A 16,077-nucleotide genomic window follows, 5' to 3' on the forward strand; every position below is an offset into this window, starting at 1 on the left:
GCACTTTTGAATGCATACAGTACATTTATATATGTCATGTATTATTGCTAAAAAACATTATATCGCAGTCTTAGTGTCGCCAACTCGTTTCTAATATGCAAAGACAACAAATGCGTCTATGATGTGTTTTCGATCAGACGAGATCTCTCTCCCCCGTCTGTGTGCGAGGGGGCGGGGCAGTTTACACACACGCAGCTGCTACATGCAGCGGAGCACACTGCGGAGATGGCGGAGAGAACGCGCTCCGAGGTGTGGTTAAACTTTACCCGTCTCGATGTGGAGAATACTTGTTACCATAAGTGCAATAAGAGTTTAGCATGTAAGCACGAGCAATTTGTCTAAACATTTAGCAAAAGTGCACCGCATGCAGACGGAGGAATGTACCGGGTTCGACCGTCTTTCTAGCAGCTCTGTAGCTCCATCCACGAGTAACGTTTCCACGTCAGGTGTTATGTATGCTAGCAGCAACACACGGAGTTAACTACATGATGCAAACATGGGTTAATGATTAGAGGTAACTGAGTTATTTAGTTTGTTAAAATTTCAGCTATTCTGTTTACAGTCTGTCATCAGATTATTTAATACGATTTGTTAAAGGCTCAGGGCAATCTCGATGACAAAGGTCAATGTCCCCCCCCCCTGTGAGCCAGCCGCGAGCATGGTCGCCGCGTCTTTATTACGTCATCACAACAACACGTTAGGTTACCAACGTAAGCCTGTTCTGACATTCGGTGATATTTTTTCGGTGCTAAAACCCTTTCGGCCGAAAGCCGAAAGGGCCTTTTTAACCATTTTCGGCCGATAATTTTCGGTGGCCGAATATTCGGTGCATCCCTAAAAATAAACTATACAACATACAGTTGTATAGTTTAGGCAGTTGTCCATGGCTGTCTGAATATTTGAGCATTTTCATGAGACAGCACAGAACCGGAATAACTTATTGTAAAAAATGAAATGTCATATATAATACAACTGTTCTGTAAATAACTTTACTTTGAATCATGTCAGTCTCGTTTCTGAATTATACTAGCAAGCATCATTTTTAGTAAGTTAACAGTTAACCATTTTTTCTTTTGCAAGACGGATACAGTACAATTGATGATAATTGTAAGTGCTAGTTTATTACAAACTGCTTTTGGTGGAGAACACAGAGATTACAAACTACCACCTGAAACATGAAAAGAGCAAATATGTTGTAACAGTGAAAGATATTTTACTTTCTCTGGTGTTTCCTTTACCACCACAGCTGGATTCTGTTTTGTGTTGTTGCTAGGCAACAAATACTGTTACAGTGAATACTTGTGAGTCTTGACTGTTATTGCTTAGTAACACAATTACGCCCCAGTAAGTAAAAACTGAAATCAGCGAGGCTTGAAAACCACGGAGCTCAGTGCTCAAACTTTTTTTGCATGACTTAAGTTGAATCCGGTGACTTGGCTGCAAAAGGCCGGTGACGATGAAGAACGGTCGCACAGCACCGAGCCCACTCCCCACTGTCTCTTTTCATATGCTAATCCAAAGCCACAGCACGCCCACCAATTACTGATCCTCAGTCAGCCAGTGGGTCCCGATGCCCTCCACTGACCAGCAGACATATTGAAAACCCCCTGGGAGAGACATCATTTATGTGATGTACACAAAGACATTAATCAAGTTTACTTCTCATGTTCACTTAACTCACAATTAACCAGTAGCTACTCCTAGATTTATGAGATAAAAATGGTCATCTGAAAAAACGACTTATAAAAACTCAAACATTTCTTTGAGGATGTGATTCATTGTCCAGCTGCTGCTCCATATGGCGTTCTGGGTAAAAGCCAATTATAATAACCAAGGGCAACAGTGGTGTCTGCATGGCTCTATTCTGTTTTTAATCCGGTTTCAGTTGGTATGGAGATTGGGAAAGATAAGTACATAAGTTTTCCATGCTAAGAACTAGTTTAGCGTTAGAACTATTAACGAAGCACTTTTATACTAATAAAGGACTGGCTTACCTAAAGCCAGTTGAGTAGCACTTGAAATGTTTGGCTCTATGAAACCTGATGTACTTATATGATTCTGTTTTCTTCAAGGTTGTGTCTTCCTGGTCGAATGTACTTATTGTAAGTCGCTTTGGATAAAAGCGTCAGCTCAATGCAATGTAATGTTTAAGGAACTGAAATCGGATTCAGTCCTGCTCCCCACCACAGCCTGGCTCCCAAAAGCTTCTCTTCCCAAAACTGTCAATTAACCTAAACAAGCCAAATGTAACCTAGGAAAAGTTTAAGCCACATAATGGATCAAGACAAACTGAATGTAGATCTGATTTCACATGTTGGTGCACACAGTTTTTGTCTGTCTGAAAACATATCAGCCTACATCAGTCTCATATTTGACCTGCCTTCATCTGTCAAGTGAAAAGATGTATTCCCGATCATAGTAAGCTTATAAAATCCTAGCTCGGCATGAGGAGAAATTCATCAGCTGGTTCAGAAGTAGTTTAGTGGACTTCACTGACAGGCAGACTGGAACCGCTGCCTGGCCTCATGCTGCTTCCTGTTTCTCCACCATAGTAAGCGCTCCAGTGACGTCACTTTGAATAGTTTGTGAAGTTAACAGCCTGCCATGCTGTTGCCCCTAGATTCCTCTGTGTACAATTACACCAGTGTTAATTTCATCAACGAAAACTATGACGAAAAATATTCGTCAACGACCTTTTTTACATGACTAAGAGGAGACGATGACGAGCTAAAAATAGATTTTTGATAATAAAAACTACTATATTTTGTTTCCGTTGACGAGACGAGATGGGACTAAGGTGTTAATGGTGGACTATCGGACATTCAAAATGCAGGATATTTTCCCCCAATTGTCCGTCTTGTTTGTCAAAAATGCATCCCTGTCATTGGTTGAATTAGTTGGGATTCTGAATCTGCACATGTCACTCATATTACACAAGTAAAGGGTTAAGAGAGTGAAATGTTGCTTTACGAATTTTCAAAATTAACACTGAATTACACAGCTTAAATCATGTCGCCCTAGGTAATATGTATGCCAACATATAGTATAAGCAGGTTTACTGACAGGATACACACTCCTGAGAAAAGACAAACAGTGTAAGGGGTGCTATAGAAGATATATACACAGATAAAAACAAATCCACTCACTTCAGATACCACCGCATCTTTATTACCCAGATGGGTCCAATAGACTTTTATGACACGACAAGAGATGAATTCCATTAATGAACATCAAGTGACTTTGGGATTGTGTGTGTGTGTGTGTGTGTGTGTGTGTGTGTGTGTGTGTGTGTGTGTGTGTGTGTGTGTGTGTGTGTGTGTGTGTGTGTGTGTGTGTGTGTGTGTGTGTGTGTGTGTGTGTGTGTGGTGTGTGTGTGTGTGTGTGTGTGTGTGTGTGTGTGTGTGTGTGTGGTGTGTGTGTGTGTGTGTGTGTGTGTGTGTGTGTGTGTGTGTGTGTGTGTGTGTGTGTGTGTGTGTGTGTGTGTGTGTGTGTGTGTGTGTGTGTGTGTGTGTGTGTGTGTGTGTGTGTGTGTGTGTGCGTGCGCGCGCGTGCGTCCACCCTCCCTCCCTCCCTCCCTCCCTCCCCTGTGACTAATGTATCATATGCAGCAGCAGGGTCGTCTATAAATAACAACATGATGTTCATTTACTGAGCGGGAGGGGTGACTTGTGTCTGGGCAGATTGATGAACGGGTGGAGTGCATGTGTGTGTTGTTCCCCATTCTCTCACTCGCATGCTGTAGCGTTCGGTCAGTTAGGTTGTATGTGAGACAACAGAGTAGACTTTAATATTGAGCCCACACACACACACACACACAGAGTGCCTGAGGCAACCGCAACGATCTTTCTGGAAGTACACAAACCTTTCTCGCCAATTTGTGCATTGTGATGGCCAATATGTGCGAACCACATGCAGTATGGGTAAGGGTGAAACTTCACGAAAAGCTGGGAAACAATAACAACAACAACAACAACAGCAGAGTGAGTGGGCATGCTCTTGACAGCCCAATGTCAGATTACAGCAGAGAAATGCAGGATTGAGTAACTATCCACAGTAGTTCATTATTAGTGCGTATTCCTTTACAACAGTTAAGAGTCTGTAAGTACTGGACAGTGAATTCTGAGAACACTGAACATACTTTTTATTTTAGCTTTCATTGATATATCATTATTGTGCCTCTACTTTTCCAGTACATGTCTTGGGTTCAGGTGCCCTGCCTTGTGTAAATGCCTAATTTCCATAGCGTGGTTCGACCCTTTTCTCTATTTCTTTTTCCACTGCAGATAGTATCCCTTCAGTGTAGGCGGGATTATCTAAACCGCATCAAACTGCCCTGACATCATCTTCTCTGCTTCTCTTCCCTGGATGCTTTCATTGGCAGTCAAACAGAGGAACATCTCCACTTTGTCAATTGTAGGCCATGTTGAGGTTCTGGGTGCTCTCATCTTTAAAACAAATCTAGGTCTAGTCAAAAGACAGTTCCATCTTATTACAAAACGTGTTCATATTGAGAGGAGCTTGGCCTTTTTAAAATGGCAGGTTTGTGCAGGATGTTCAATGTCGTGCCAATGACTTCTGACCATTATTAGTGACAACTCCGCTCATTTTAGAAAACTCAACTGAGGTGTTACCAACAAAAGTACCAAGTTACTATGAACAACTTTTGCTGATGGAAAACCGAAAAAAACAAACGAGCCATGTTAAGGAAATGTGTGTTAACCACACAATTCATCTCAAACACAATACACACAAAAAGTAATAAATACAAAATATATAAAAATACAGAAACTTAAAATAATCAATATTGTTGTGAGTACATAGTGTGTAGATGTAGGATGATGGGGAACATGCAATCATACGGTTCAAATATAAATGTATGTTAAATCACATGAACAAAATGTGATATTGACTAGCATGTTATTTCTGTCAGCTCTGCAGCGTCAGTATTCAGCTGCTTCTGATTCATCAATAAGGAGTTTCTGTCCCATTAGTGTCCGTCCCTTTCTTATCTGATTGCTGGTTATTACTTGACATTTTGAATGTCATTGTCCTGCAATGCTTCAACTAGAATAAAAGCAAAAGCAGTTTTCCCACCCTGACTGCAGGCACAGTACTTTGAACAATACTCCTCTGTGCTGCGGCAGAGAGGAGAGAGACACTTTAATGTTTCCTTCTCTGAGAGTGAAGAGCCTTATCTGTAAACAGGTGGCAGTCACTGTGTGCTGTTGCCTCAGTCGCCTTTCAGTCTTCTTTAATAAAGGAAAATAGGGATAAAAGCACAGCAGAACTAAGGAGTGGTTATATACAGTATAATAAAGACAGAAGGAGACTTTGAGGTGTGTTAGTCCTCTGTGAGTTTATGAAAATGTTGTGATTAACGTGCCTGAATGGGGAAGTTCGCTTAGGACAAAGGAGTGAGCAGCGTTCTCCACATTGCCAGTTTTAATGGGAAAAAGCACATGTTCTCAAATTTGCGCACTAAATTTCAAGGTAAAAATATAAATAATAAATCTACATTCATAGCATTCTTTTGGTTTTATTATTATACTCAGGGCTGCAAATAACTACTTTCATTACCTATTCATCTTGATTGAATGTTTGAACATTGCTCAGTTTATAACTAAAGCACAAAAATATTTATTTCCAATAAAAAAAGTCACAAGAGAATCCGCACATTTGTTAGGCAGGGATTATCATTTCGTTTTTGGTTTGTTAAACTTTTTGTTGACTGAGTGACTTAAACAAACTATTGCCTCAAACGTTATCACGGTTTCAAAAGAGCTCAATTTCAAGTTTTTATGTAATTTTAATTTTAATTTTAAAAACTGTGATAATTGCAGTGATCCTGTAATGAAAGCATTGTTTTCATAACTATTTTTTTTTTTTTCCCGCAACTGCCTCTTTGTCAAACTAATGATTTCCTTCCCATTGTCCATGAGTGCAGGGAGGGAGGTGCATGCGGTATAAACAGACTGAAAAGAGGAAAGGCTGAAGTGTTCTCTGAAGTCCGTTTTATAGCTCAGTGCAATGTGTTGTGTTCAGTCAAACACACAATCCCTGAACTTTGCAGCATTATCTCCTAAAGACAGCTGTGCTGAGGACCTCTGACTCCCATGTGCTTATATGGGCTAGCTCACTCCTCCCCCCTGCATTTCTCTGCAAATGGTACAGTCCATTTAAAAAGGCGCTTGTCGTCTCTCAATGCTCTGTGTCCTTTCAACAGTCAGCTGCAGGGAGCACATTTCACTGGGGCAGTGCTGGCTCTCTATAACACACACATACACACACACATACACATGCACTCTCATGCTGTTACGTTACTCTCAGGCACACACACTAACCGGCATGCTTGCACACTAACACACTCACACTACACATACATTATCTCTAGAGCGCAAACTTCTTCCAGCAGTTACACATTTCCCCTGAGCTGGATGCCTCTCTTTAAGGGAATGGACAAACTGCTAATCTAAAGGATTTAACTTGGCTTTCTTATAAAGAAAGGGGAGAAAGAACAGACAGAAAAGGAGAAGGAGGAAGGATTTATTTGGGGACACGTTCCTTCACTGGAAATGTACAACTTGTCAGTATGACACCTTGTCCGGATTCCCCTCTCCTCTTCAGGCAAAAATCCTGAAAATGATGGATGACAACAAGCAGCTGGCTCAGCGCATCGATGGGGCCATTCAGTCCGCCAGCCAGGAGGTGACCAACCTGCGGTCCGAGCTGAGCGCCACCAGCCGCAGACTGGCCGAGCTGGGGGCCACCGACTCGGGCAGCATGCTGGAGACCCTGCAGCACAACCACAACGGTAGGACAGCCCCACGGAGAGTGGAGTGAGACTGTGCTGAGAAGCTGCGAACATGTGGGGAAGGATGAGTGCACTCTGATGCAGCGCTGTATGATCCCGCTGTGTGTGTTCCTGCATGTCATGGAGTTGAAAAAGCCTCTGCTGCTCACGCCTCTTTCTGTGTAAAGTTAGCAAGTGAGTTGAACAAAAGAGGTGAGGGGTTCCTGCTGGCTTGTGTCCACTCTGAGTTCTCCCACAAATCCCCTCTCATGTTGAATAATTAACCTTGTGAACCTTTCAGAGAGGGGGAGTGCTGCACTTTAGTGAGGGCAGAGTGGGTAAAGTTACAACCTCTTTTCACTGTCGGGCACTCACATTCGGTTCTCCCTTAACTGGGCAATGGATCTGTGTCTCTCGAGTAGGAAGGGAAAAGGGGGCTGGTTTTAGGGTTGCCGTGGGTTACTGTTACCGAGAGCTGGTTTGAATGGCTGCCCAGTTTGTAGAATGCTGTCCTCTGTCCTCTGTGTGTGTGTGTGTGTGTGTGTGTGTGTGTGTGTGTGTGTTTTGTGTTGTGTTGCAGCTGCTCTGTTTGTCCTTTTCTAACTTTTTTGTCCTACACTGAGTTTTGACATATACAAAGGTAACAGATGTGAGTTTTTGTGTACATGCATAAGCACTGGTGGCATCATTAGCATGTGTGGGTATGTGTGCCCATGCTGTCATGTCCTTTCAGCTTCTGGCACACACATACTCACACACTCTTGCTGTTTCCATAGCAGTCAGCTGGTACGCTGAGCCGGCTGATAGGATACGTTTCTTCTTGGCCTTGGGAGCACTCTTCTTTGAAACCACATATCTTTGGGATACTTCTGAGTTATTTGGTCCCCAGTTGACCTCTGTAGTGTTTTAAAAGGGGGAAATACACAGCTGGTCAGGAACAGTTTGGTCATGTGTCAGCATTGTTTTCAATGGACTGCCGCTGTTGCTTTGTTTTTCAGCTTTTTCTTTCAGCTTGTGTGTGTGTGTGCCTTGCGGTATCCCTTTAACCCTGATGCACGCTCACACTCCTGCTGTTTCCATAGCAGTGTGTGTGCCAGTGCGAGTGACGACAAGCATTCCTCTGGGAGGGTTTGAGCACTGATGTCATTGTGCTTGTTGCTGCTTCACTGCTTAGCTGAAATGATGCCTGAGTTGTGCATGTTCAGTGGTGGAATCACGTTCATCTGTCGAGAAGATTCATAAAACATATTTATTCATATTCTCAAAATGTTTCTGAAATTATACACATTAAGAACATGGCATCTACGGTTTCTGTACATTCCCCACAGAAATTGATTTTGTCAGACATAATTGTCCAGAAATATGGTGCTAAGTGGTATTGAGTGTCCATTTTCTCAACATCAATGACAAATGCCTACATCCTTTTGATAGTAAAGACTATGGTTTCTGAGTCCTGGCTTGGTTTGGCCTGTATATCTTTCCTCTGTCATTGTCAATAAGCCTTTTTTTTTTCTCTTCACACCCATCTCTCACTGTCTGTGTCAAGACAGCCCTTTCTCTCTTCCAAGCTGTTCTTTACAAGCCCAGGGTGTATAATAGAAACGGCTGGGCATAGGGGGGATTAGGCAATTTATCACCAGTGTCTGTGTTGGGAAGCGAGGTGTGTGCTAAGGGTCGCTGGTTCATTGCACAGCCGACAGTGGGAGTCCTGGGGGAGATTTGCTGGGGGTGCTACCTGGCACATCACTACCAACAGAAGTAACCTTGCTAGCTGGCTAGCTTACCTTAATTGCATTTGCTCTGCCTGGGGATTTTCATCTGCATGTTCTTTTCATCCCAGCAAGTAAAAATGTTAGGATAAATCTTTGTAGCGATGTCCCAATACCAGAGATTAGGCCATACCAATTCCAAAGAGTATTACAAAACAACAACATAACTGTAAATCCAGTGTACTTTAACATAAACTCCTTTATAACAGTTTGCATGCTTAGTAAAACAGGTCATACTTCCCTCTGTATTTCTTATTTTATATTGCTTTGAAAACATCTCCTTCTCAGAAATGTATCTAATGAAGGTTCCCGCCAAAAATGTTAACATTATATTTAACCTTCACTTAATAATGTTTTGAATAAATAGCAATTGAAAGCATTATATCTATCTATCACAAAGGTACCTTGTTTTTGCCATTAATGCTAGCTGTTAGCTCCTTTATTAAGCCAAGCAGGACAGTGCTGCCCACTGACTGCTCAAAGCTAACAGCTAACAACTGAAGTTAACACGCTCTTCCCCTGTTGATTTCAACACAGATTTGTTGTTCACAATCAGAGATGGGGTCGTTACTAAAAAAAAGTAATATATTACATATTACATATTACTTTTAAAAAAAAGCAATATATTACACTACTTCGTTACTCTCTACATAAAGTAACTCGTTACTTTACTCGTTACTTTACTCGCAGGGCCGGCCCGCCCCTCCCTACAGGCAGATCACGCAGACTGCGGCGCACCTACAGTGTGCGCGCCACAGTTTTGCCTCTGCGAGACTCCACTTGCACCCCCAATTACTATTGCATTAAGGAAGACATAACACAAGTCTTTCTTTTTATATGCTCTAAAATAGGCTACCAGCCTACCACAACAAGCTAACAGTCTGTGAAACGTCAAGACACTAATTAATGAAACCAGTTCAAGACGCATTATTCTTATCATTCTTTATGAGGGCAGTAACGGTAAGGTATCTAATTACTTATGTATTTAGTATTCCATAACTTAGTAACAGAGATGGTCAAACTAAAGTGGTAGAGACATGGCAGAATTCCTACAATGAAGCGAGGCATTGAACTGTTCACCCGTGAGAGGGCGATCGACAAAAGAGAGCGAGCGGCCCCGTTGAGGGAGTTTACAGATGAAAAGACTCAGCCATGTTTATGCAGCACTGCACGTGGAGATGTGGTCTCGCAAGTCGCGCAGATTACATAGGCCTACATGTATATAAACCTGCGGCGGAAACCCCTCTAGTCTGTCAGTGAGTGTGATTATTTTATAAAAGTAACGAAGTAACGCGTGTCGGGGCAATGTTAGTAACTGTAGTGTGATTACTAAATTATAAAAGTAACGCGTTACACTACTCCGTTACCGACAAAAGTAATATTATTACAGTAACACCCAACTCTGTTCAGAATTTAGTATTATCGGAGAAAATAGGTTCCAATGACTCCAGAATATTTTGTTTTCATCCCAAACAAATGCTATGTCTTAATATTGACGACTGGGAGGACCTTGGTCTCGAGCCAGAATTTTGAAATAAACATAACCTTTTTAGTAAAGTATCGTTTTTGTACCATCCCTTAATGCAAGTACTTTATATATTATCTTTCTGTGGTGATATAATATATGGAGAGTCTTATGCTTACACGTCTTTTCTCAACAATATAAGAATACCCGGCCTCCACAACGCTCTCTTAAAAATCGTACTCCTTATCTCTCCTCTGAGCTCACGAGAATACTCATGTGGTAGTCCATGAGCTTCCCCCTAGACATTAGTGGACTACATTTAGCTTTGGCGCTGCTTGTTTGTTGAGAAACTGTAAAACTGGCTCTAAACTTCTGCCTTTGGCCCCAATTCATGCCGTTCTCATTTTCTCTTTGAGAATGAGAGAGGATGTGACGTCCTGCTCCTCTCTGGAAATCAGACCATTGAGTGAGAAGTCCATTCTAGTGCTCATTTCATTGTCTTTCATATAACTTTTATGAATCTTTCTGTAAATAGTCGCAGTTGAGAAGAAGGTTTTTTTTTATCAAAACGTAAAAATAAAATACAACAGAAGAGGCAAATGAAACTATATGTCTAATGTCATTGTAACATTAGGGACTTTCAGTCTGCGGCTGAATGGGAATAATCCTTAAGAGTTTTCTTGCTCACCAACCTACAGTACATTGTTGTAAATCACATAAAAGCATGTTTTGTGTTGTGCAGAACGTCCAGCCTGTTAAGAGGCGGACAAAAGTGAGCGGCGAGGACCAGCTCGCCGCTGCACCAATGTCTTGGATGGGAGACATCCTGGACAGAGCCCAGGATGCAGCCAGACCCTGAGTCGAAAGAGCTCGCGGACCCGAGGGTGCCTGCGAACTCTGACTCGTATGGGCCCCAAAGCAATTGCTTCCACAAACCAGTGGGAGAGCCGTTGCTTAGTAACAGGCTTGCCCTTATAAGGGTTAGCCCAGGACACAAGGGGTTGGTCATTATGACGAAGCACCCTTGATCTGTCCCTGTACGTGCGTAAAGCACGGGCTGGACACGGCAAATCCGGCCGCTGTTCCCCGGAGGAATACAGTGGCGGGGAGGATGCCTCAATGTCAAATGTGGTACCTGAACCAACCGCCTTAAGATAAAGGCAGGGTTGGGCTTCAACCACACTCTGTTTGCCCTGGGGCGAACTGAGTGCATGAAGACTGTACAGATAGCGCATGAGTGCCACTGGCTCGCTTGGCAGCTGCCAGGGTCAGCTTCATGTCACACTGTATTCAGATTGTACCACTCACGGGCCAGGCCCATAGAGCCAAGCAGCTGATATATCTCCGCTAGCCAGTACATAGCTGGCCAGTGCGGAGCTATCAGGATAAGTGTGTGGCATTGCTCTCTCACTCTGGCCAGAGTTGGGGGTATCAGAGCCAGGGGTGGGAACGCGTACAGAAGGCCCGGGGGCCAATCGTGCGCGAGTGCATCCACGCCTAACGGTGCATTTAGATCGCGCATCGAAAAGAACAGCTGACACTGAGCGTTGTCTTTCGATGCGAACAGATCCACCGCGGCTCTGCCGTAACGCACCCACAGCTGGCACACAATCCTTGGATGTAGAGTCCAGTCTGCATAAAGTGGTATACCTCTGGACAGTAGATCTGCCCCGAGGTTCATCACTCCCGGTACGTGCGTCGCTCTCAGAGAGAGGAGACGTCTACCGCTCCATAGGATCAGTTTGCACACCAGTGTGTGTAACTGGAGAGAACGCAAACCCCCTTGGCGGTTAATATACGATATTGTGGTCGTATTGTCTGTCCTCACGAGGACGTGATGTCCCCTGAGGAAAGGCAGAAAGCCTTTTAGGGTGAGAAACACCGCTAAAAGCTCCAGGTAATTTATGTGCGCCTGCTGGAGGTCTCTGCTCCAGAGACCCCTCACCGGGCGACCTTCATAAATACCTCCCCAACCTGTCAGACATGCGTCCGTGGTGACCACTTTCCGTGAAAGGACAGCAGCCATAGGCACACCTCGTACTAGAAAAGTCGGGTGCAGCCAGTGGCGCAGTGCCATTACGCATTTCACAGTAACCATCACTTTAGTTTTAGGGCGGCCACCCAGCGCTGAAACTCCCTCATGTGTAAGCGTCCCAGTCGTACGACCGGGATGGCTGATGCCATGAGCCCCAGCAATCGCAGGCATGATCTGAAGAGAACATGTTTGCGCAGCTGGAAAAGAGCGAGACAAGCTCTGAAAGCTTCCACTCTTTCCGCTGACAAGCGAGCTGAAAAGGGCACCGAGTTCAGGCGTAAACCCAGGAAGAGTATAGTCTGCGCGGGGCACAACATGCTCTTCTCTGTGTTTATTATGAAACCCAGGTTGAGCAGGTGCTTTACGAGGACATTTGTCTGCGTAACAGCCTCCTGCTCCGACTGTGCGAGAAGCAGCCAGTTGTTCAGGTAGGTCGCCAGGCGAATACCCTGTTGTCTTAACGGGGCTATCGCGGCTTCCGTACATCGTACAAACACCCTTGGACTGAGAGACAGACCGAAGGGGAGTACTCTGTATTCATAACAGATCCCCTGAAATGCGAATCTCAGATATTTCCTGTGTGGGTAATATACTGGGATATGAAAATACGCATCTTTCAGGTCGACTGATGTAAACCAGTCGTCTTGTCGCACGAGCCGCAGCAGAGATGTGTGAGTGAGCATTCTGAAATTATATCTTTTTAGATATTTGTTCAGAGCCCTCAAATCAAGTATTGGCCGAATTCCGTTCCCTCCCCGTTTGGGAACGAGGAAGTACTTGGAATAGAAGCCGCCCTGACTCTGCTCGGCCGGTACAATAGATATAGCCCTCTTTTCTAGGAGTGAGAGAATCTCTCTCTCCAGAATATGGGCTGACTCTCCTCGGGCCTGCGAATGCAGAATGCCCGAGAAGCGAGGGGGGGTGACGGTGACTTGGAGTCTGTAGCTCCGTGTAACTGTCTTGAGAAACCCAAGCAGATGTTGTGAGCATCTCCCGCTGTATGCTCCTTAGAGCCAGCTGAGATGTCACGTCTCTTCCCCTCTGAGTCTCTATTTGTTATGTTATGGGGCCCTCCAGTGTCTGAGCACTGTGGTGCCCCATTTCGACAATCCCCACCGACACAGCGCATGCGTGTGGCGGTGGTGCCCTTACGGCTCCAGCCGGCACTGCGCATGCGCGTGACGGTGGTGCCTTCACAACCCCAGCCGGCACTGCGCATGCGCGTGACGGTGGTGCCTTTACAGCCCCAGCCGGCACTGCGCATGTGCGTGACGGTGGTGCCTTTACAGCCCCAGCCGGCACTGCGCATGCGCGTGACGGTGGTGCCTTTACAGCCCCAGCCGGCACTGCGCATGCGCGTGACGGTGGTGCCTTTACAGCCCCAGCCGGCACTGCGCATGCGCGTGACGGTGGTGCCTTTACAGCCCCAGCCGGCACTGCGCATGCGCGTGACGGTGGTGCCTTTACAGTCCCAGCCGGCACTGCGCATGCGCGTGACGGTGGTGCCTTTACAGCCCCAGCCGGCACTGCGCATGCGCGTGACGGTGGTGCCTTCACAGACCCGTCAATTGTCCGCCCTTTGAGAGAGGCCGTAGCTGCTCTCAGAAGGGGAACAGTTGACGGACTGTTTATTGTTTTTCTTTTCATTTTTTCGAGCTGCGCCCTTGGCTCGAAGCCTGGATGCGTCAGCGGAAAATGTTTTATGACAGAAAAATCAATAAGTGTGTGACATGTGTTTATGCGGACTTGAGGATGGTGTTGAGGCATCTCTCGAGGCGGCGGGAACACATTTAGAGCTGGGGAACCGTAGACTTCCAGCTCTGTCACAGAGGGGAGAAGGAGGGGCTGTCACGCCGCTCGCTTCTTCTTCCTCGACTGCTGGCCGAAATTCTGGGTTGGCTGCGCCTGGGCTGCAGCCGGAACCGGAGATTTTCTAGGCCAGCTCGCCCTCGTGCCCTGCCTGGGCTGGGGACTCGGGGCGGACTGCGACCTCTGCGTTTTCGGTATTTTGAACCGAGCAGGGTTCGAGGGAGGCAGAGGTGGAGGGCCTCGTCCTCCTTCTTTTTCAACGCGCATCTCCTCTGCATGGAGGCAAGAGCAGAGCCGAAAATCCCCTCGGGAACGATGGGCATGTCTAGCACATCCTCCTTTTCCCGGTCTGGGAGGTTGGTGAGGTTGAGCCATCTAGCTCTTTCCTGCACCATCATGATCCCCATTGTTTTGCCCGTGGCCTGGACGGCACAGCGTTGGACACGGAGACAAATGTTTGTGACCGCGGCCAACTCGTCCAGAACGGCCGGTCCAGGATTACTCGACATATCCTCACAGAGCTCCGCTTGGTATGCGGTTAGCAGTGAGGAAACGTTCAGAGCCCTGGCGGACAACGCTGCGGCTCTGTAGGACCGTTCAGTCATGGTCGACTGGAAACGGTCCACCTTCGCTGGCAGCGTGGGGTTCCTGCTTGGTGACGGGCCCATCCTCGGTAGGAGGTGGGCTGCCACCAGCAGTTCCATCGGCGGTATGCTGAGCAGGCCGAGCCTCTCCATAATGTCGCAGTCTAGGGAGGAGGCACCCTGGATTGGGGCCTTGTTGCTAAAGGGTCGGTCCCTCCACGAGACCGACACCTCATCCAACATCTCCGGGAAGAGTTGCCTCCTTGTCCTCGTTGCTTGGGGAGAATGTTTCCCCTCGTAACGGGACCTGGCGGTCTCCTTGGCCATTTCGGGCCACGGGATGTCTAGCCTGGACGCAGTGCGCCGACATGCGGCCTGCAGGTCCATGCTCAGACAGGGCGAAGCTGGTGTGCTATCGCCCGGGAGAGCAGCCATCGCTCCCGGCTTTGCCGTTTGAGCCGATGACATGAAGATATCTTCTTCTTGCTCATCCGAATCAGACAGGAGGAACTCAGAGGTGTCCTCTTCGTCCTCCATGTAGTCTAATTCCAGGACATCTTCCGCGGGCAAGACCATGGTGAGGTCTCGCCGGGAGCTCCCGCCTGGTGAGGCGTGGGGCTCCGTTCCCGCGTCTCCTGCCGCCACCGGGTCCCGGCCTGACACGGCGTGGGATCCCGGTTCCGCAGCTGCCGCTGTTAGTGAGCCCCAGACCGACACAGTGAGGGGCTCAGTCTCTGCGGCGGACGCCCCCGTGTCTTGATTGCCAAACGGCGAATCAGTGGACATGAGGGAGTCCTGTTCCAACAAGCTAGCTTGGTGTGCTAGCCGTCGGTGGAGGCTCTTTCGGGTGAAACGGGCACAATGCCCGCACAAGCCGGGGTTGTCGATAGCCTCCTGGGCGTGTTCCAGCCCGAGGCAGGACGAGCAGACCTGGTGTGAGTCTGTGCCTGCTATCTTCAACCCGCAGCCGCATGACCGAGCCTCCGAGTCCCTGACTCCTCTGGTGTGAGGGGGAGAGGCGTCCATCTTGTTCGCCTCGTGGCGTGGAGAGGACCCGCTCGTAACAGGTACGTCGTTGAGAGAAAAAGTGTTACCAACCCGTCCTTAATCCGGAGAAAAAGGGACGGTGTGGGTCCTTTGTTCTCAAAGAATATTGACTGGTGTGTCAATATACTTCTAATCCTTTTCTCCTCCGTGAGAGAGAAAAAGAAAAGCGTCCTCGCTACCGTGGTGTCGGTAGTAAGGGGAAGCTAGCTAGCAACAGGTGCGTAGCTAGCTTGAGAAAAATCAAAACCTTACCTTACTTTCCGGGCAAAGAAACGGCGAGGTCGATTTTAATACTAACTGGCGTTAGTATTACCGTCTTCTTGCGAAGCAGAAGGAGTAGCCGGCGAGCGCCCGTCGACCGAAATGGTTATATTTGGGTTCAGTCTGTGGACCGTTAAGCTTGTCCGGCTACTATAGAGATGTGCTCTGAAGCGAGAAGAGGTGTTTGAATGACGCATGCGTCGTGGCGCAAGCTACTTATAGGGGGTGAATTCCCTGACGCTGACGTCAAGATCACCAGCCAATCAGGATTGGCGTAATGAGATTGATGCTTCTGTTTGCTCCGCGATGAGGCGCAT

At 46.6% G+C, this 16,077-nt stretch overlaps 1 protein-coding gene across 4 annotated transcripts in view; it reads left to right on the forward strand.

The window, feature by feature from the left end:
* kazna (kazrin, periplakin interacting protein a) overlaps positions 1–16,077 on the forward strand; it is a 212,790-nt gene that overhangs the window by 59,224 nt on the left and 137,489 nt on the right. For all 4 annotated transcript variants that reach the window (XM_034209100.1, XM_034209101.1, XM_034209102.1 and 1 more), the window contains exon 3: positions 6,625–6,811. In XM_034209100.1, coding sequence (XP_034064991.1) covers positions 6,625–6,811 — 187 coding nt within the window. The remainder of the gene's footprint in view (positions 1–6,624; positions 6,812–16,077) is intronic.

This window comes from Gymnodraco acuticeps, unplaced genomic scaffold, assembly GCF_902827175.1.
Source record: "Gymnodraco acuticeps unplaced genomic scaffold, fGymAcu1.1, whole genome shotgun sequence".
Classification (NCBI taxonomy): domain Eukaryota; kingdom Metazoa; phylum Chordata; class Actinopteri; order Perciformes; family Bathydraconidae; genus Gymnodraco; species Gymnodraco acuticeps.